The sequence below is a fragment of the Nomascus leucogenys genome, chromosome 5, assembly GCF_006542625.1.
Source record: "Nomascus leucogenys isolate Asia chromosome 5, Asia_NLE_v1, whole genome shotgun sequence".
NCBI lineage: Eukaryota > Metazoa > Chordata > Mammalia > Primates > Hylobatidae > Nomascus > Nomascus leucogenys.
The window spans coordinates 75,859,284-75,878,166 of NC_044385.1; the positions used below are offsets into that span (position 1 = coordinate 75,859,284).

The 18,883-nt window shown below is 46.0% G+C and overlaps 1 protein-coding gene across 1 annotated transcript in view; it reads right to left on the reverse strand.

Moving 5' to 3' along the window:
- The window catches only part of EBPL (EBP like), a 31,190-nt gene extending 12,365 nt beyond the window's left edge, over nt 1-18,825 (reverse strand). Inside the window, exon 1 of the mRNA XM_003270097.3 lies at nt 18,491-18,825. Within this exon, the coding sequence (XP_003270145.1) occupies nt 18,491-18,661 (171 nt within the window). The 5' untranslated portion in view covers nt 18,662-18,825. The remainder of the gene's footprint in view (nt 1-18,490) is intronic.
- Nucleotides 18,826-18,883: the final 58 nt, after the last annotated feature.

Sequence of the window (18,883 nt, forward strand, 5' to 3'; positions counted from 1 at the left end):
AGGTGTTCAACCTCATTAGCCACCAAGGAAACACAACTTCAAACCACAGTGAGGTATGACCATATAAACTATCAGAATGGCTAAAATAAGGCTGGGTGCGGTAGTTCACGCCTGTAATCCCAGCACTTTGGGAGGCCTAGGTGGGCGAATCACGAGGTCAGGAGTTGGAGACCAACCTGGCCAACATGGTGAAACCCCACCTCTACTAATAATACAAAACAATTAGCTGGGTGTGGTGGTGTGTGCCTGTAGTCCCAGCTACTTAGGAAGGTAGGCAGCAGAATCGCTTGAACCAGGAGGCGGAGGTTGCAGTGAGCCGTGATTGTGTGACTGCACTCCAACCTTGGCGACAGAGTGAAAACTGTGTCTCAAAAAGAAAGAAAAGGAAAGGAAAAGAAAAGAAAGGCTAAAATAAAAAATAGTGGCAGCATAAAAAAAATAGTGGCAACATCGAATACTGGTGAGGATGTGGAAAAACTGAAACAAACACAGATTTCTGAAGGGATAGAAGCGGTACAGCCACTAAAAAAAACTAGAGTTTGGCAGTTTTTTCTAAAACTAAATATGCAATGACCATAGACCCAGCAATTCCACAGTTGGGTATTTCTCCCAGAAAAATAAAAACTTATGTTTATACAAAAACAACTACATGAATGTTCATAGCAGCTTTATTTGTGGTAACTAAAAACTGATGCCCTTCAAAAAGCCAATCCCAAAAGATTACATAGTGGTTACATTTATTTTTATTTCTGTATTTATTTTTTGAGACACAGTTTCGCTCTGTCACCCAGGCAGGAGTGCAGTGGCTCGATCTTGGCTCACTGCAACCTCCACCTGCCATGTTAAGGGATTCTCGTGCCTTAGCCTCCCAAGCAGCTGGGATTACAGGCATGCACCACCACGCCCATCTAATTTTTGTATTTTTAGTAGAGATGGGGTTTCACCATGTTGGTCAGGCTGGTCTCGAACTCCTGACCTCAAGTGATCCACCCACCTCAGCCTCCCCAAGTGCTGGGATTACAGGCTTGAGCCACCATGCCCGACCCTGTGGTTACATTTATATAACATTTTTCTGAAATGATAGATTTTAGAAATGGAGAACATTATTAGTGGTTGCCAGGGGTTAAGGGATGGAGGTGTGGGGTGGTGGGATGTGTAGTTATAAAAGGAAAACACTAGGGATCCTTGTTAGTGCTGGAACTATTCAGTACCTGGCCTGTTGTGGTTGATATGTGAATCTACCCAGTTGATACAATTATATAGAACTTAATACACACACACACACACACACACACACACACACACACACACCACACACAAAAAAACTGAGAAGTCTGAAAAAGATCAGTGGACTGTATGAATGTCCATACGATGGTTATATTATACTATAGTTTTACTAAATGTTTGGTACCAAAATAATAAAAATAGAAAATAACTTTTTTTTTCTTTTTTTAGACAGTCTTGCTCCCCAGGCAGGAATCCAGTGGTGTGACCTTGGCTCACTGCAACCTCTGCCTCCTGGGTTCAAGCAATTCCTCTGCCTCAGCCTCCCAAGTAGCTGGGGTTACAGGTGCCTGCCACCATGCTTGGCTAATTTTTTGTATTTTTACTAGAGATGGGATTTCGCCATGTTGGCCAGGCTGGTTTCGAACTCCTGACCTCAGGTGATTCACCTGCCTTGGCCTCCCAAAATGCTGGGATTACAAGTGTGAGCCACTGCACCCGGTCGAAAATAATTTTTTAAAAACCCACCAAAATGTTAGCATCATGGAAACCTGGGAAAAGTAAACAAGGGACCTCTGTATTATTTCTTACAACTGTATGTGATACAATTACCTCAAAATAAAAAGTTAATTAAAGAAACAGAGAAAGACACGGGAGAAAGAGTACCATGACTAAGTGAATGGGCTTTTTCTTTTGCAACTGTCAGGACTTAAAAAAAAAAATTTTAGAATAGGCCAGGCTCTGGCCTCAGAGAGCTTATTGTCTAGTTGGATAACAATGACTTCCAATTCAATAAAGGATGGAGGAAGATGAGGCAGCTGTAGTTGGGACAGTGAGGAAAAATTTCAGAGGGAGGCAGGCCTAGATGGACAGACTGAGATGTAGGACAGGGATGGAGCCCAGAGGATGGTGTGAGGCCCGTGGGTCCAGCTTTTGCCCTGCTCAGCCCTGTGGCACAAACAGTAGTGCTCAGGGGTACTGTGTACATTAACAATGTGTGCAACCATCACCACCATCCATTTCCAGAACTCTTCATCTTCTAAAACTAAAACAATGTGCCCACTAAACGCTAATTCTCCATTTCTTCCCTCTCTCAGCCCAACACCCAGCACTCTACTTTGTGCATCTATGAATCTATTTTAGGTACCTCGTGTAAGTGAAATGAGACCAAACAGTCATGCTTAGCCTTACAACGGTGATATGCTCTGAGAAATGCATCATTAGACAGTTTTGTCATTGTGTGGACATCACAGAGTATATTCACACAAACCTAGGTTGTGTAATGCTTACCTCACACATATGCTATATGGATAGCCTTTTGCTCCTGGGTTACAAACCTGTACAGCATTACTGTACTGAATACTGTAGGAAATTGTAACACAATGGTATTTGTGCATCTAAACACAGAAAAGGTAATGCACTGCACTACAACATTATGACAGCTATGATGTCCCTAGGCAATAGGAATTTTTCAGCTCCATCATAATCTTATGGGACAACTGTGGTATATTCAGTCCCTTACTGACTGAAATGTCCTTATGCAGTGATGACTGTATTTGTCCTTTCATGTCTCGGTTATTTCACTTAGCATAGCGTCTTTTAGGTTCATCCATGTTGTAGCATGTGTCAGAATTTCGTTCCTTTTTAAGGCTGAATAATATTCCACTGTATGTAGGCACTGCATTTTGTTTATTCATTTGCTGATGGGCATTTAGGTTGTTTCCATTTTGGCGTTATTATGGCTCATAAGTCCGCTGCTATGAACACTGGTTTGTTGGAGTGCCTGGTTTCAATTCCTTTGGGTGTACATGTAGAAATGGAATTGCTGGATCTTAAGGTAAATGTTTAGCTTTCTGAGGAGCTCCCACACTGCTTTCTGCAGCGCTGGCACCATTTTGCATTCCCATCAACAGTGCACCACAGTTCAAACTTCTCCACATTCTTGGCCAACACTTGTTATTTTCCTTTGTTGTTATTTTTTTTTAATAGTAGTCATCCTAATGGGTGTGAAGGAGTATCTCAGTGTGGTTTTGATTTGCATTTCCCCTAATGACCGACTAGTGATGCTGAACATATTTTCATGTACATATTGACCTCTTTGGAGGAATTTCTATTCAAATCTTTTGCCTACCTTTGAGGTTTTTTAAATTAAGAATGTAAAAGTTTTAAAATGGAGATATCATCACTTGGAAATTGAAACCACTGGGCTAGACTGCCCCATGGGCAAGATTAACCAATAATTCTCAAAGCATTTGGTAAAGCAGAGCAGGGGCCATTTTCACAAGAATCTGAGAACAAGATCTGCCCAGCCATCATGAGGGCAAGGGGTCTGCAGTGATTCTTGAGTCCCCCCTCCCCTGCTGCCTGGTAACCTCCTCTTCGGTCTTTAAAACCCCAGTGAGGCTGGACGCGGTGGTTCACGCCTGTAATCCCAGTACTCTGGGAGGCCGAGGCGGACAGATCACAAGGTCAAGAGATCGAGACCACCCTGGCTAACACGGTGAAACCCCGTCTCTACCAAAAATACAAAAAGATTAGCCGGGCGTGGTGGTGGGCACCTGTAGTCCCAGCTGCTGGGGAGGCTGAGGCAGGAGAATGGCGTGAACCCGAGAGGCGGAGCTTGCAGTGAGCCCAGATTGTGCCACTGCACTCCAGCCTGGGCGACAGAGTGAGACTCCATCTCAATAAATACATAAATAAATAAATAAACAAACAAACCCCCAGTGAATCCTTCCTTCCTCGGTGCCACCTCTAGGCCTGGACAGAGTCTTATCACTCACCAGACTGCATGACAATGATTTGTTTCCCTCTCTACTTTCACTACTAGTAAAGCTCCTTAAGGGTGGGCCAAGGTTGATTACATGCAATAAACACCGAATACACATACAGTGAGATTTTATAGATAATCCCAGGCTGATTCTCCAGACTTTCCACAGCTATCCCTGAATCATGTGGTATTAGCCGGTCCACCTAATTCCTTAGTCCTTCTTAGTTTTTTTTTAGTGATAGCAGAGATGACATGGGTCCAGAGGTGTGACTTGCAAAAGTCCTTTGTTGAAACATTCTGTATATAAAAAAAATGCTCTCATGTGATTTAAAAAATAGGACCACTGCACACATGGGGAGGGCTGGTGGGTCAGTGTGCACTGGCACTGTCTAAGCAGGTCATGCTTTTCCGGGAAGGGGCAGTGGTTCTACATGAGGACATTGCCCTTCTGTTTTATGTAAAAAAGAAGCCAAATAGACCTATAAACACTTGGCTTTTCTTCATGAAGTAGGTAATACACCAGTAGCAACTCTCTGATTCTTCCCTGAAACAACGCTAAGAGTTGGTATCCCTTCCCTAGATCATCATACTTGTCCACTTCCACTGCAGCCCACGCCAATCCTGCTGCACCCCACCCCAGGAAGGTCATTCAGATGAAAGTCAGAAAAAGCACATGGTGAAAAGGGGGTGAGTGTGCCAATATCAGAGTTCCAGGTGACATCTCTGAACATTCTGTGATTCTGAGACTGGCTGGCTCTTACCCTAACAGAACTCACAAATATAAATCAGCAAAACACAGGCCCACCACTTTAGGCTGCACCATCCACAGCTGATTCTCATCAATAACAGATTCCACGCAAAAACGAACCAACTAGGTGTGGGAGGCAGAGGCCCTAGCTTCAGAATGAGACCTGCTATTATGGTTTTAAAGATTATAAGGGCTGGACGTGGTGGCTCACGCCTGTAATCCCAGCACTTTGGGAGGCTGAGGCGGGCAGATCACCTGTGGTCAGGAGTTCAAGACCAACCTGGCCCACACAGTGAAACTCCTTCTGTACTAAAAATACAAAATACAAATATTGTGTCTGGAATTGGTGGGTTCTTGGTCTCACTGACTTCAAGAATGAAGCTGCGGACCCTCGCGGTGAGCGTCACAGTTCTTAAAGATGGTGTGTGCGGAGTTTGTTCCTTCTGATGTTTGGATGTGTTTGGACTTTCTCCCTTCTGGTGGGTTCGTGGTCTCGCTGGCCTCAGGAGTGAAGCTGCAGACCTTTGGGTGAGTGTTACAGCTCTTAAGGCAGCGCATCTGGAGTTGTTCGTTCCTCCTGTCTGAAGTTGTTCATTCCTCTCAGTGGGTTCGTGGTCTGGCTGGCCTTAGGAATGAAGCTGCAGTACTTCGCAGTGTTACAGCTCATAAAGGCAGTACGGACCCAAAAAGTGAGCAGCAGCAAGATTTACTGAAAAGAGCAAAAGAACAGAGCTTCCACAGTGCGGAAGAACACCCAAGCCAATTGCCGCTGCTGGCTGGGGCAGCCTGCTTTTATTCCCTTATCTGACCCCACCCACATCCTGCCAATTGGTCCATTTTACAGAGAGCTGATTGGTCCGTTTTGACAGGGTGCTAATTGGTGCGTTTACGAACCTTGAGCTAGACACAGAATGCTGATTGGTACATTTACAATCCTTTAGCTAGACACAAATATTCTCCCAGTCCCTACCGGACTCAGGAGCCCAGCTGGCTTCCCCTAGTGGATACCGCCCCAGGGCCACGGGCAGAGCTGCCCGCCAGTCCTGCCCCGTGCCCCACTGCTCCTCAGCCCTTGGGCGGTCAATCGGACCCGGCGCCACGGAGCAGGGTGCAGCGCCCGTCAGGAGTGGGGGTGGGAGGAGCGCTGGCTCGGGCATGGCGGGCTGCAAGTCCCGAGCCCTGCCCCATGGGGAGGCGGCTCAGGCCTGGCGAGAATTCGAGCGCAGTGTGGGTGGGCCAGCAGTGCTGGGGAACCCAGTGCACCCTCCACAGCTGTTGGCCCGGGTGCTAAGCCCCTCACTGCCCGGGGCTGGTTGCACCAACCGGGTGCTTGGAGTGCGGGGCCCACTGAGCCGGCGCCCACCCAGAACTCTGCTCGCAAGCGCAGCGCACGGCCTGGGTTCTCGCCGGCGCCTCCCCCTCCACACCTCCCCGCAAGCAGAGGGAGCCAGCTCCGGCCTCGGCCAGCCTAGAGAGGAGCTCCCACAGTGCAGCGGCAGGCTGAAGGGCTCCTCAAGTGTGGCCAGAGTAGACGCCGAGGCCGAGGAGGCACCGAGAGCGAGCGAGGGCTGTTAGCACATTGTCACCTCTCAATATTAAAAAATACAAAAAAATAAAAATCAGTCAGGCATGGGTGGCACGTGCCTGTAGTCCCAGCTACTTAAGAGGCTGAAGCACAAGAATCACCTGAACCTGGGAGGCGGAGGTTGCAGTGAGCCAAGATCGTGCGTGCCTGTGCCTGTGTGACAGTGAGACTCCGTATAAAAAAAAAAAAAAAAAAAAAAAAAGACTATTCAGGGGCTTTTGAATAAAATCTGCTCTAACCACGCAAAGACCTAAGATCAAAGCCACTGAAAGCACTACTTACTATTTGCCAGGCACAAAATTATCTGTAGAATTGTAGAGAATGGAGACAGATATAGTCCTTCCTGTGAATTCATGCTTTATATTAAATGAACCGCACGTGCTTTTTTCTTCTCTCTTAAAATTGTTTTTAGACTCTGGGGCATGAAGTTTATGTTAAATAACCAAATAAACATGGAAGGTTATCAGCTCCAAAGTCTTTAACCACAATGTATGATCGAGATCCAGCCATCTGGAACTAAGATTCATGTTTGAGCTCAACAAGCACTGAGGATCTAAGGATCAGATGAAAGGTGCCTGGTCAACAGCAAAGGGCCACATGCAGGATGTTGCTGTAATGGGGAAGGCAGGGCTCCACTAGGTGTTAGGCGTGATATGGTTAAGCTTGAGCAAAAGCAAGTACAACAGATTGTATTTCTTTCTTTTTTTCTTGTTCTGTCACCCAGGCTGGAATTCAGTGGTGTTATTACGGCTCACTGCAGCCTCTCGACCTCCTGGGTTCAAGCAATCCTCCTGTCTCAGCCTCCGAAGTAGCTGGGGCCATAGGTGTGCACCATCATGCCAGGCTGATTCTTCTTTTTTAATTGTAGAGACAGGGTCTCATTATGTGGTTGAGGTTGGTCTAGAACTCCTTGGGCTCAAGCGCCTCCTCCCTCAGCTTCCCAAAGTGCTAGGATTACAGGTGTGAGCCACCATGCCTGGCCGAGATTGTATTTCTGACATTCACGGCTACTTTCACCTCTCCAGGCTTAAATTTCCTAACCAAGAAAAAAATAGAGTCAAGCTACACACATATATATATGTATTAGTCAATATATGTCTAGTGAATGAATACATAATAAGCAGAGGCAGGCTGGATCTGCGTCTCCACCTTTGGCAGAGTCGCTCACCAATTTCCAGCCTTAAACACAGCACTTGGAAGATGCATGTTGCTTACTGAGAGGATGGTGAGGATCCTAAGCAGAGGCCCAGGTAGTGTCTGTCAGCAGAGGGCCAGGTTGGTGGGAGGGGCCTGCTTCAGCGCCAGCACTTCCAGTGGGCATTAGCCATGAGTTCTACACCTGCCAAGACCCACGAGCCACAGGGAAGTCAAGCTCACAGCCACCACCAGGGTAGATCCCTGACTGGACATGATGAGGTCTTTGAGGACTCCTGTACTGTCATTTCTATGATAAAAGGAAAGGCAGGCACCTGTCCCTGAAGAAGACCTGACTTTTTAGAGACAGACTTACTCAGTACATAAACGTAAAGTGACATGAGGTCCAGATCACTTTCCAGTACTTCAGCAATAACAATGAAAAAGGGAGGGAGGGAAGGAGAAAAACAGAAGAAAAAGTGACAGATGGGCAAGTGCAGCAAAACTTGAAAATGTTGAATCTGCTCACTGATACTGTACTAGTCTCTCTACATTTGTGAATGTTTGAAATTGTTCACTGTAAAACTTAATTTTAAAAAGATACATAGGCTTACGCCTGCAATCCCAGCACTTTGGGAGGCTGAGGTGGACAGATCACAGCATCAGGAGATTGAGACCATCCTGGCCAACATGGTGAAACTCCGATTCTACTAAAAATACAAAAATTAGCTGGGCATGGTGGCACGCGACTGTAGTCCCAGCTATTCGGGAGGCTGAGGCAAGAGAATCGCTTGAACCAGGGAGACGGAGGTTGCAGTGCACCAAGATTGTGCCACTGCACTCTAGCCCAGCGACAGAGCGAGACTCCGTCTCAAAAAACAAAAAAAACACAAAACAAAAAAATATATATGTTACATGTTAAAGTTAAAAAAAAAAAAAAAGAAACTATAAAAAGGTACAAAGCAAAGGATAAAAGCCTCTCTCCCTCCTGTCTCCCAATCACGTTTCCCAGAGATGACCACTGTTAAGTTCCATGGTAGCCTTCAAGAATTTTTCAGGTTAATATTAATAAGCAGTTATAAATATTTAAAACATTTTCTCCCTGCTATGAATTTTTCTACTATTAACCCAGAGGGTGATGAGGAAAATTTCGTAATACTTATTTAAGTTCCGTATATCAAAAAATTTGGTTTAAAAAATACAGGAAGTTCCTACTGGACATACGTTATAAAACATAACTGAACTATACTTGAGCTGCTAACAAAATCAGCTTAAAAATTAAAACATATTATAGCAAATAAAGAAAGGCCAGTCTCATTTTTCTCTTAAGATGTCCCAGGCATGCAATTTTTTTTTTTTTTAAGATGGTCTCGCTCTGTCGCTCAGGCTGGAATGCAGTGGTGCGATCTGGGCTCACTACAACCTCTGCCTCCTGGGTTCAAGCAATTCTTCTGCCTCAGCCTCCTGAGTAGCTGGGATTACAGGCACATGCCACCACGCCTGGCTAATTTTGGTATTTTTAGTAGAAACAGGTTTTCACCATGTTGGCCAGGCTGGTCTCGAATTCCTGACCTCAGGTCATCTGCCCACCTTGGCCTCCCAAAATGCAGGGATTACAGGCGTGAGCCACCACACCCAGCTCAGGCATATAAGGGTTTTAACAACATATTTTAGACTTAAAGACAGCTGTAAGTCAAAGCTCAGATCAAACAAATGATTAAGTTATGCCAGCTACTTCCATTGATAATTAAATATCCAATTTAAAGAGCATGCTCAATTTACTCATTTTAATCCTTAAAGAAAAATTTAGCAGAAAAAGTCCTTACAGAAACAAAAAGAACACATACTGAGGCTGTTTGTATTTGAATGTATCTGTTTTTTGTTGTATGTTTGAATGAAGACCTAGAGAAAACATGGCAACATTCACTTTCAAGAGTGGGAGAATGAAGTGGAGCAGGAATAGAATCAGTACATAAATCCTGTCACATTTATTAGCATTTGCAAATCTGACTCACAAAACCTCAGCCTAATCAGACTAGATTTTTGCATGTCATGGCAACAGCATACATCATTGTTTCTGGAGGGATCAGCTGCGGCAGCCTCCTACGGTCCTTTGGTGACAAGGCTTTGATGACTCCATAAATGTATGCTGCCCAGCTGCTGCCCGCTTAATGAGACGACGATTTCCACTTGATTGAACCTGCCCAGCAGCCAGTTGTCACCTAACATTCACAGGAGACCATGCTGGTCTCTTTCAAAACTACCAGGATCAAACAGTCACACGAGTTCTATGGTTCCTACAACATGGCAGTATACTGTTTGATTTAGAACTTGAATCATATTTCTCCCTTTTTAAGAATATACTCTTCTCTGCCAGAAGGTTGTTACTTCTCAGATTAAAGATGTGAAAGGAAACCTTCCAAGGCTTGTCTTAATTGGACACATACATCGTCACTTTAGTATACAGGGATGGGATGACAAATGCTAATCCGGGTATGGAATATGGCAAGGAGGATTCACACTAAGAGGACAGAGGAGAATAGAATTACATTAACTGAATTCTGGCAAGTGCCAGGTGCCTTACATCCTTGCCAAACACTGTCCATGAACCACAGCCTGGCACTCACTTGGGAGCTGGTTACCAATATAGAATCTCGGATGATCCCCGGATGATTTGTGTGCATGGCCAAGCTTGAGAAGCATGGCGCTAAGTTATAAGGCTTTATTTAATTCTCACAGCCCTTTGAAGAAAACATTATTCCCATACTTCACAGGTAAGAAAACTAAGACAGAAAATTTCCTTCCTTCTTTTCCTCCTCATTACAGAAAGGATTTGCAGGGGAAAGGGGCATGCCCAAGTTTCTGAGTTGGTCATCAGGAAAGCCAGCATTAAAGGGTTCATCTGCTGCATCCCAAAGGCCCTTGCTCTTTCCTTCCCCCACTGCCCCAGGCTCATTAAATGATGGTCAGATGAACCGTGTTTAGGAACTGGTGCTGCATGCATGCATTCATTCATTCATCCATTTATTTATTGAGCTAGAGTCTCCCTCTGTCATCCAGGCTGGAGTGCAGTGGCACCATCTCGGCTCACTGCAACCTCCACCTCCCAGGTTCAAGCTATTCTCATGCCTCAGCCTCCCAAGTAGCTGGGATTACAGGTGTGCACTGCCATGCCTGGCTAATTTTTTGTATTTTTAGTAGAGACGGGGTTTCATCATGTTGGCCAGGCTGGTCTCGAACTCCCAACCTCAGGTGATCCGCCCACCTCAGCCTCCCAAAGTGCTGAGATTCCAAGCCTGAGTTCACGCCTGTAATCCCGGCACCTTGGGAGGCCGAGGCGGGCAGATCACGAGGTCAGGAGATTGAGAACATTCCTGGCTAACACGGTGAAACCTCGTCTCTACTAAAAATACAAAAAATATTAGCCTGGCGTGGTGGCAGGCGCCTGTAGTCCCAGCTACTCGGGAGGCTGAGGCAGGAGAATGGCGTGAACCCTGGAGGCAGAGCTTGCAATGAGCCGATTGCACCACTGCACTCCTGACTGCAGAGCGAGACTCTGTCTCAAAAAAAAAAAAAAAAAAAAAAAGCAAATACAAAAAAAACAAGCCTGAGCCACCACACCTGATCTGGTACTGCGTTTGAAAATGCAGCCTGTGGCATGTATGAGGGTGAGTCATATACATCTATCAGAATGACTAAAAACAAAAGTAAAAAACACAAAAATGCTAAGTTTTGGTGAGGCTGTGGGGCAACAGGAACTCTCACACAATGCTAGTGGGAACGCACAACAGTACGGCCACCACGGAAAGCAGGATAGCAGTTTCTACTAAACTGCAAGAACCCACTCCAAGGCCTTGGCCTAGGAGAAAGAAAAATATGCCCACACAGACTTGGATGCAGGTATCTATTAGCAGCATTGTTTGTAATAGTAAAAAACTAGGAATAACCCATTTGTTCATTAACTGATAAATGGATAAATGAATTGAAATACATCCATGACTGGAATACTACTCAGCAACTTACGTTAAAGACTATGTATGTATGATTTCATTTTTATAAAATTATAGGAACAGCAAAACTTTAAAGACAGAAGGCAGACGGGTGTTTGTTGGGACTGGTGATGGGGACTGGGATCATCTTCAAAGGGACACGAGAAAACTTTTACTAGAAGCGTGATGGAAACGTTCTGTACTGTGATTGTAAGGGTGGTTACACAACTCTACACAATCACCCAAATTCACCAAACTGTACACAGAATGGGTGAGTTTTATTATACATAAATTATAACAATAAAGCTGGAGGGAGGAAAAGGGGAATTTAGAAAAGTGGCTGGTAACCATACAAATATAGGCATATCTCAACAGCTTTCACTATAGTAACAATAATCAGTCCAAATACAACGAGAGAGGCCAGGCGTAGTGGCTCATGCCTGTAATCCCAGCACTCCAGGAGGCCGAGGCAGGTGGATCACTTGAGGCCAGGAGTTTGAGACCAGTCTGGGCAACATGGTGAAACCCCATCTCTACTAGAAACACACACTAAAAATAGCTGAGCACAGTGGCGCATGCCTGTCATCCCAGCTATTTGGGAGGCTGAGGCAGGAGAACTGCTTGAACCCAGGAGACAGAGGCTGCCGTGAGCTGAGATCGCGCCACTGCACTCCAGCCTGGGCGACAGAGTGAGACTCTATCTCAAAAAATAAAATTAAATTAAATAAAATACAAAGGAGAAATACAGTAGCAATGAAAATATAAAATGTTTTGAAATAAACTTTGAGTATAACAGAAGATGTAAACAAATTGAGATCTACCCACTTCTTAGAAGGGAGACTGTATTATAAAGATATTATTTAATCTCAAACTAATCTATGAAGTTAAGAAAACCACAATCAAAATACCGAGTATTAGAACTTGGCAAAGTGAAATTATTTTTTATTTTTGAGACAGGATCTCGCTCTGTCGTCCAGGCTGGAGTGCAGTGGCGTGATCTCAGCTCACTGCAAACTCTGCCTCCTGGGCTCAAACGATTCTCCTGCCTCAGCCTCCTGAATAGCTGGGATTGCAGGTGCATGCTACCACGCCTGGCTAATTTTTGTATGCACCTGGTCAGCAAAGTGAATTTAAAAGTACATCTGGAAGGATAGATCATAATTTTAAAGTGTTTGAAAAAGAATAGTGGGGAGAAGTTTGCTTTATCAGATATTGAACTATATTATAGTGCTGAAATTATTAAAACAGTGGGTAGAACTGGAACCAAAAGATTCCTGAAACAGAACTAACTTCAAAAATCCCCAAACATATCCATGCATATAAAATACTTTAGTATATGATAAAGCTGGCATTTCAAATAAGTGGGGAAAGAATGGATTAGTCAATAAATGCGGCTGACAACACTTTCTTGTCCTCTCTCCCCAAAAGCATAATAAAGTGTGGCTGAAATTGTTTGTATTAATATATGAATATATTTTATAGATCATTAAAGAAAAGACAAACATCCCCATTGAAAAACAGGCTATAGAAGGAGGATCCCAAGATCTACGCTCCAGAACCTCGTCCCAAAGCCTAGCACCAAAACAGCAAAGCAGTCCTCCTTCAAGAAAACTGAAGGCGCTGGTCATGGTGGCTTACGCCTACACTCTCAGCACTTTGGGAGGCTGAGACAGGCGGATCACGAGGTCAGGAGTTCGAAACCAGCCTGACCAATATGGTGAAACCGTGTCTCTACTAAAAACACAAAAATTAGCTGGGCATGGTGGCACGTGCCTGTAGTACCAGCTACTCCGGAGGCTGAAGCAGAAGAATTGCTTGAACCTGGGAGGCAGAGGTTGCAGTGAGCCAAGATCACACTACTGCACTCCAGCCTGGGCAAGAGAGAGAGAGAAAAAAAAAAGGGACAAGAATCAGAGACTGGAATTGTGGCAGTGGGCAGTGAGGAAGAGATAGATGGTGATGTGAACTGGAGAAGGGTAATGCCCAAGTTCAGAGAGGGCGTGGCACAGCCACTGGGCCTCAAGATTTCTTAACGAAAAACCATTCACAGGTGTTAGGTGGGACGCATGGAGAGCCAGCCAAGGCCCACGTTTTCTGTGACAGCTGTGCTTCACCCTGCAGGACAAGGCTAAGCAGACTACACCATGACAAAAGTGTGGAAGCAACAACCAGGCAGAGGTTTATTAGTAAACAGGTCAACCTCCACGGCCAAGCACACATCAGACAGCGAGAGCTGCCTGCCACATCTGCACTTTTACCCTTCTTCGGCTATCCTCTCGCCCAGACCTTCATCTTCAAAAGAACCAACAGCCCCCAGCCTGCCCCGAGGTGCCTCTGGAGCTACCCTCCTGCTCTTCCTCCTCCCACCAACAAAACTCCTGCAGGGCTTTCATCTACTGCCCAGCTTCCCCTCTACCCGGCCTATAAGCCTTTGGCTTCTGGAGCCTCCCTCCCATTAATCCCACTCTCACCATTGACTTCCTGGTTGCCAGGTGCCTCACCTTTTATTTTCTTTAAATGGTGCTACAGCAATTTATCAGTGTTCTTGAAATTCCATTCTGTGGATCCCAGGACCCCAGCACTCTCCTGGTTCGTGGTCTTGCCCACTCTCTCCTAGGATAGATATTTTAAAAGATCCTGCTCTTACTCCTCAGCTCTTTTACCCTTCTGTCCTCTCTACCTCAGCAAAAGCAGTCATACCTGGGGCTTCGTGCTGTCTCCCCTAAGTCTGAAAAGAATTCCCAGCACTCTCTCTTCTGCCCTGACTCTGTCTCTCCAACTCAATTCACATTTTTCAATTGCCTTCTGGCCATTCTCTCTTCTTTTTGAGATGGGGTCTCACTCTGTCACCTAGGCTGGAGTGCAGTGGCGTAATCATATCTCACTGCAGCCTCGATCTCCTGGGTTCAAGAGATCCTCTTCAGCCTTCTGAGTAGCTGGGATCACAGGCATGCAGCACCACGCCCAGCTAATTTTTCTGTAGAGATGAAACCTCACTATGTTAGCAAGGCTGGTCTCGCAACTCCTAGCCTCAAGCAATCCTGCCTCGGCCTCCCAAAGTGCTGATTACAGGTGTGAGCCACTGGCTGGCACTATTCTCTCTTAACTGCACACTAGGACCCCCGACTCATAGTTCTAAAGCCAGATTTTGCTGTCTTAGTTAACTTAACATCATCACCATTACCCATGTTGCTCAGGTCGTAAGCCCCAAGATCATGTGCACCCTCAATCTACAAGTGGCCACTTTGACTTACCACATTCTCCCCTGGAAAGTCTCTCACAGTTAGCTTTCCTCCCCATTTTAAGTTCCAACACCACCTTGGCTTGCCTCTCTCTTTTTTTTTAAATGACTCTCCACACTACAGCAGTTGCTTTTTGTTGATCTTCTTGCCCCTCAACTCCATCCTTTCCAATCCAACCAGCATGTTGGGAGACAATTCTCCATGAATATCTCACATCCTGCACTGTCTGGGTCTCTGAGCAAAGACATTTACATCAATTTTAAGAATGTTTCTATAATGAGCCTTTCCAGAGTAGTAAACCTGGGAGAGAGCTCCCTCCGGAGAGGTTCTAGGGTGGTAAAGATCAAGACCTCACATTCTCCTCCTCAGAGGTTTACATTCCTAAGATAAGGTCTCTCCAAAGAGAAGTATGGACACACCACCACCAGCTCACAATAAGATGGATGCGTAGTTCTGGAGTTCCCTTCTTGTAATGCATCCCACTGCATGTATAGGCAGTAACATCTGGGCTTCATTATGTTGTCCTGTGGGGTTTGGGCCTTGGGGAATCAAACTGGACTACCTTGTTAACTTCTAAGTTGGGTTAAATCTTGGACCCTAGAGTTTCTGACTTAACACATCACCACTAAATTATCTTTACGAAGATCTGCTTTGGCCACGTGGCTTCCCACTACAGAATACAATTCTTACCTGTCACCTTTCCAGCTGGTCCTCCCACTTCTTATGTAAACCCTGTGCTCCTGTCAATCTGGACTCCAGGATGTGTTCCATACACAGGCATTCATATCCTGCTTCATGTTTCTGGCCATGCCTGAATGCTATACTTAGACTGCAGAAGAGATAAAATTTTATCCATGAAGCACCAGTGCCTAGGCTGCCCATAGCGACCTCAGAATGGTGGGCCCACCATTTCCTTCTTCTAGTATGTTGCCATGGCTCCTTCCAGGTAGGCTGATGGGAGCCTGCCCTCTGCTGTAGTCATAACGAGCTGAACTGACGACTAGTGCTGGGGCCCAAGGTGACCACACTCTGGTTGGCCATCTGGGAAATGAACTGCCCCTGGGAATGCTTGGCTTGAAACTGTCCAACAGGATAGCTTTCAAGTTGATGGCAGCCAAAAAACCTACAGAGCTCCTCTCTTTAAGAAGTGTCAGGGGGTGGCCAGCCGCGGTGGCTCACGCCTGTAATCCCAGCACTTTGGGAGGCCGAGGCGGGTAGATCACGAGGTCAGGAGATCGAGACCATCCTGGCTAATACGGTGAAACCCCATCTCTACTAAAAATACAAAAAATTAGCCAGGCGGGGTGGCGGGCGCCTGTAGTCCCAGCTACTCAGGAGGCTGAAGCAGGAGAATGGCGTGAACCCGAGAGACAGAGCTTGCAGTGTGCCGAGATCGCCCCACTGCACTCCAATCTGGGCAATAGAGCGAGACTCTGTCTCAAAAAAAAAAAGTGTCAGGGGGTAAGGAGAGGCAACTCACCTTCTAGTGAACAAGTGAGTTGTAATTTTGGTTCTCTTCTAAGCTCTACATCTTAGTCTTAGCTTGTCCCACACTTCTGGGTATTCTTGCAATAAACTCCCAAACAAAGACAACATGGGAATGTATTTTCTTGCAGCCTCAACTGCTTAATTCAAGTGTTCTCCCCACTGATCTCTGAGACGCATGTACAAAGACGTTGGTGATGCAGTTTGTAATGACAGAAAAATGTGTCCACTAATATGGGCTGGTTAAGTAATCATATTCATCAAATATAAGATACATCCCAATTTAGAGGCATTAAAATATCAATCAAATGGCCTACAGTAGTTACATGATGTAGTTGATTGTTCTAATACATGAAAAAATGTGGGTCTTAGACTTGGAGAACTAAGGTATGGTGTATTCACACAATGGACTACTTTGCAGCTGGGGTAGGTAATGGCACAAAAGATGTGTGTCGTGTTACCAGTAACAACCTGTACTTGAAAAGTAAACAGTCTTAAACTAAGTGGTGAACACACGCATATAGTTTAAGTATTTTTACAGCTTTTTGTTTAAGATATGTTAAACATTTTTCTTTTTTTTCCCAAGATAGAGTCTTGCTCTGTTGCCCAGGCTGGAGTCCAGTGGCTTGATCATGGCTCACTACAACTTCCACCTTCCAGGTTCAAGCAATTCTCCTGCCTCAGCCTCCCGGGTAGCTGAGATTATGGGCACCGTCACCACACCTGGCTAATTTTTGTATTTTTAGTAGAGACGGGGTTTCACATTGTTAGCCAGGCTGGTCTTGAACTCCTGACCTCATGATCCACCCGCCTCAGCCTCCCAAAATGCTGGGATTACAGGCATGAGCCACTGTGTCCGATATGTTATACAAATTATGTTATACATTTTTTCTAACCGGTCCTAGCAATCTGCTTTATCTCCCCTGTTCTGTGGGAAACCTTGCGTCCAAGTGATAGCTTAAAAATCAATTCTCAGCTGATGGCGGTGGCTCACGCCTGTCATCCTGGCAGATCACCTAATGTTAGGGGTTTGAGACCAGTCTGGCCAACATAGTGAAACCTCATCTCTACTAAAAATACAAAAATTAGCTGGGCGTGGTGACGGGCGCCTGTAATCCCAGCTACTCGGGAGGCTGAGGCAGGAGAATCGCTTTAACCCAGGAGGCGGAGGTTGCAGTGAGCCGACATAGTGCCACCACACTCCAGCCTGGGCGACAGAGTTAGACTCTGTCTCAAGAACAAAAAAACAAAAAGACAAAAAAAAAAAAAAATTCTAAAAAATAAAGGAGTTGAGAGAAACAGTCACTGTCCCTTATCTCTACATGTTGATTATCAGAATGAAAAGAATTCCAGCAACATCAGTTATGGGCACAAAGCCAACCCGTAAACATTTACAGAACTCGATGATTACCCAATATTCGGCTTGCTTTCTCAATACTACTGACTTTGGCTTCATGTTAGCCACAGGTGTGTCTAGAGTTAAACAAGGTCAACTTTCCAAAAAAAATAAAAAAGATATTTGGGCATAGTTTTAAAAAAACTTAAAAGTGTGTGTGTGTGCGTGCGCGCGTGTGTGGTGGGGGGGCGGGGCATTTCAATATAAATGCCTTAAACACAACCTTCCTGGTTATTTTATAAAATGGGTTGAATCTCTAAGGACACATATTTCCTAAGACCTCGACTGATACACAGAGTGCAAACTTGGGAGCCAGACTAGACTGCCTCAGAATCATGCCAGCTGTGTGGCACTGGAAAGTCACCTAACTTTGCAGCGCCTACCTTCACCTCTGTAAAATGGGGAACAGTAGTAACTAATTTATGGATGCGCTGTAAAGATCTGAAATTTTAAACTCAGTAATGCGCCTGGCACACATTAGACACGGGTGTTTCGTTTGTCTTGGCAAAGGCTTCGGGTTTTGCGACAATAGCCTTGCTGCCTCCGGAGCAAGCATCTCTCCTTGCCCCCACTGGGGCATTTAAAAATGACCTCAACTCTACTCTCAATTATGTCCAGTTCAACATTTACGTGCAGGTTAAAAAGCCGAGGAAGCTGAGGTATCTTCTAAACATAGCACGTACAGAATTTTTTTAAAGTTTGGTGGAGGAATCGGCAGCACAAGGCAAGCGGCGCTCTGTTCACAGACCTGGGAATCAGAACTCTGGGTTCCGCGGCCTCCAGGCGCCTCTCAGCTAACAGACTTCCTGCCTCCCCGGCCAGCTCGCTGCAGAAAGCCGCAGGACCCCCTCACCCCGCCTTGCCGCCCCCGTTCCCACTCTCTGGGATGGGGAGCGAAGGGTCTAGGCGATGGCACTTACCAGCGAGAAGTGCACCAGCGCGTCGTAGCAGAGCCAGATGAGCGCCCCGCGATCCGCCGCCCCCCGCCCGCGGCCCAGGTTCAGGCCCAGGGCGCAGCCAGCCGCCAGCAGCGCGGCGCACAGCAGCAGCGAACCGCCAGCCTCAGCCCCCAGCTCCCACTCAGCGCCCATGCTTCCGGCTCCCGACGCCAGCGTCCCGGGACCAACCGGCAGAGGAAAGCAGGGAGAGAAACGACGGGGCGGGGCTGGCCGGGAAGAGGCGGAGCCGGATGGCCAAGGAGGAGCGGAGCTGATTGGCCAAGGCGGTCCGGGGAAGGACCGGGCTCCCCGGCCGGGTCGCGGCCAGAGCTAGGATTCCCGCCTTTCACCCTGGCCAGCCTCCTGAGTCCGGTG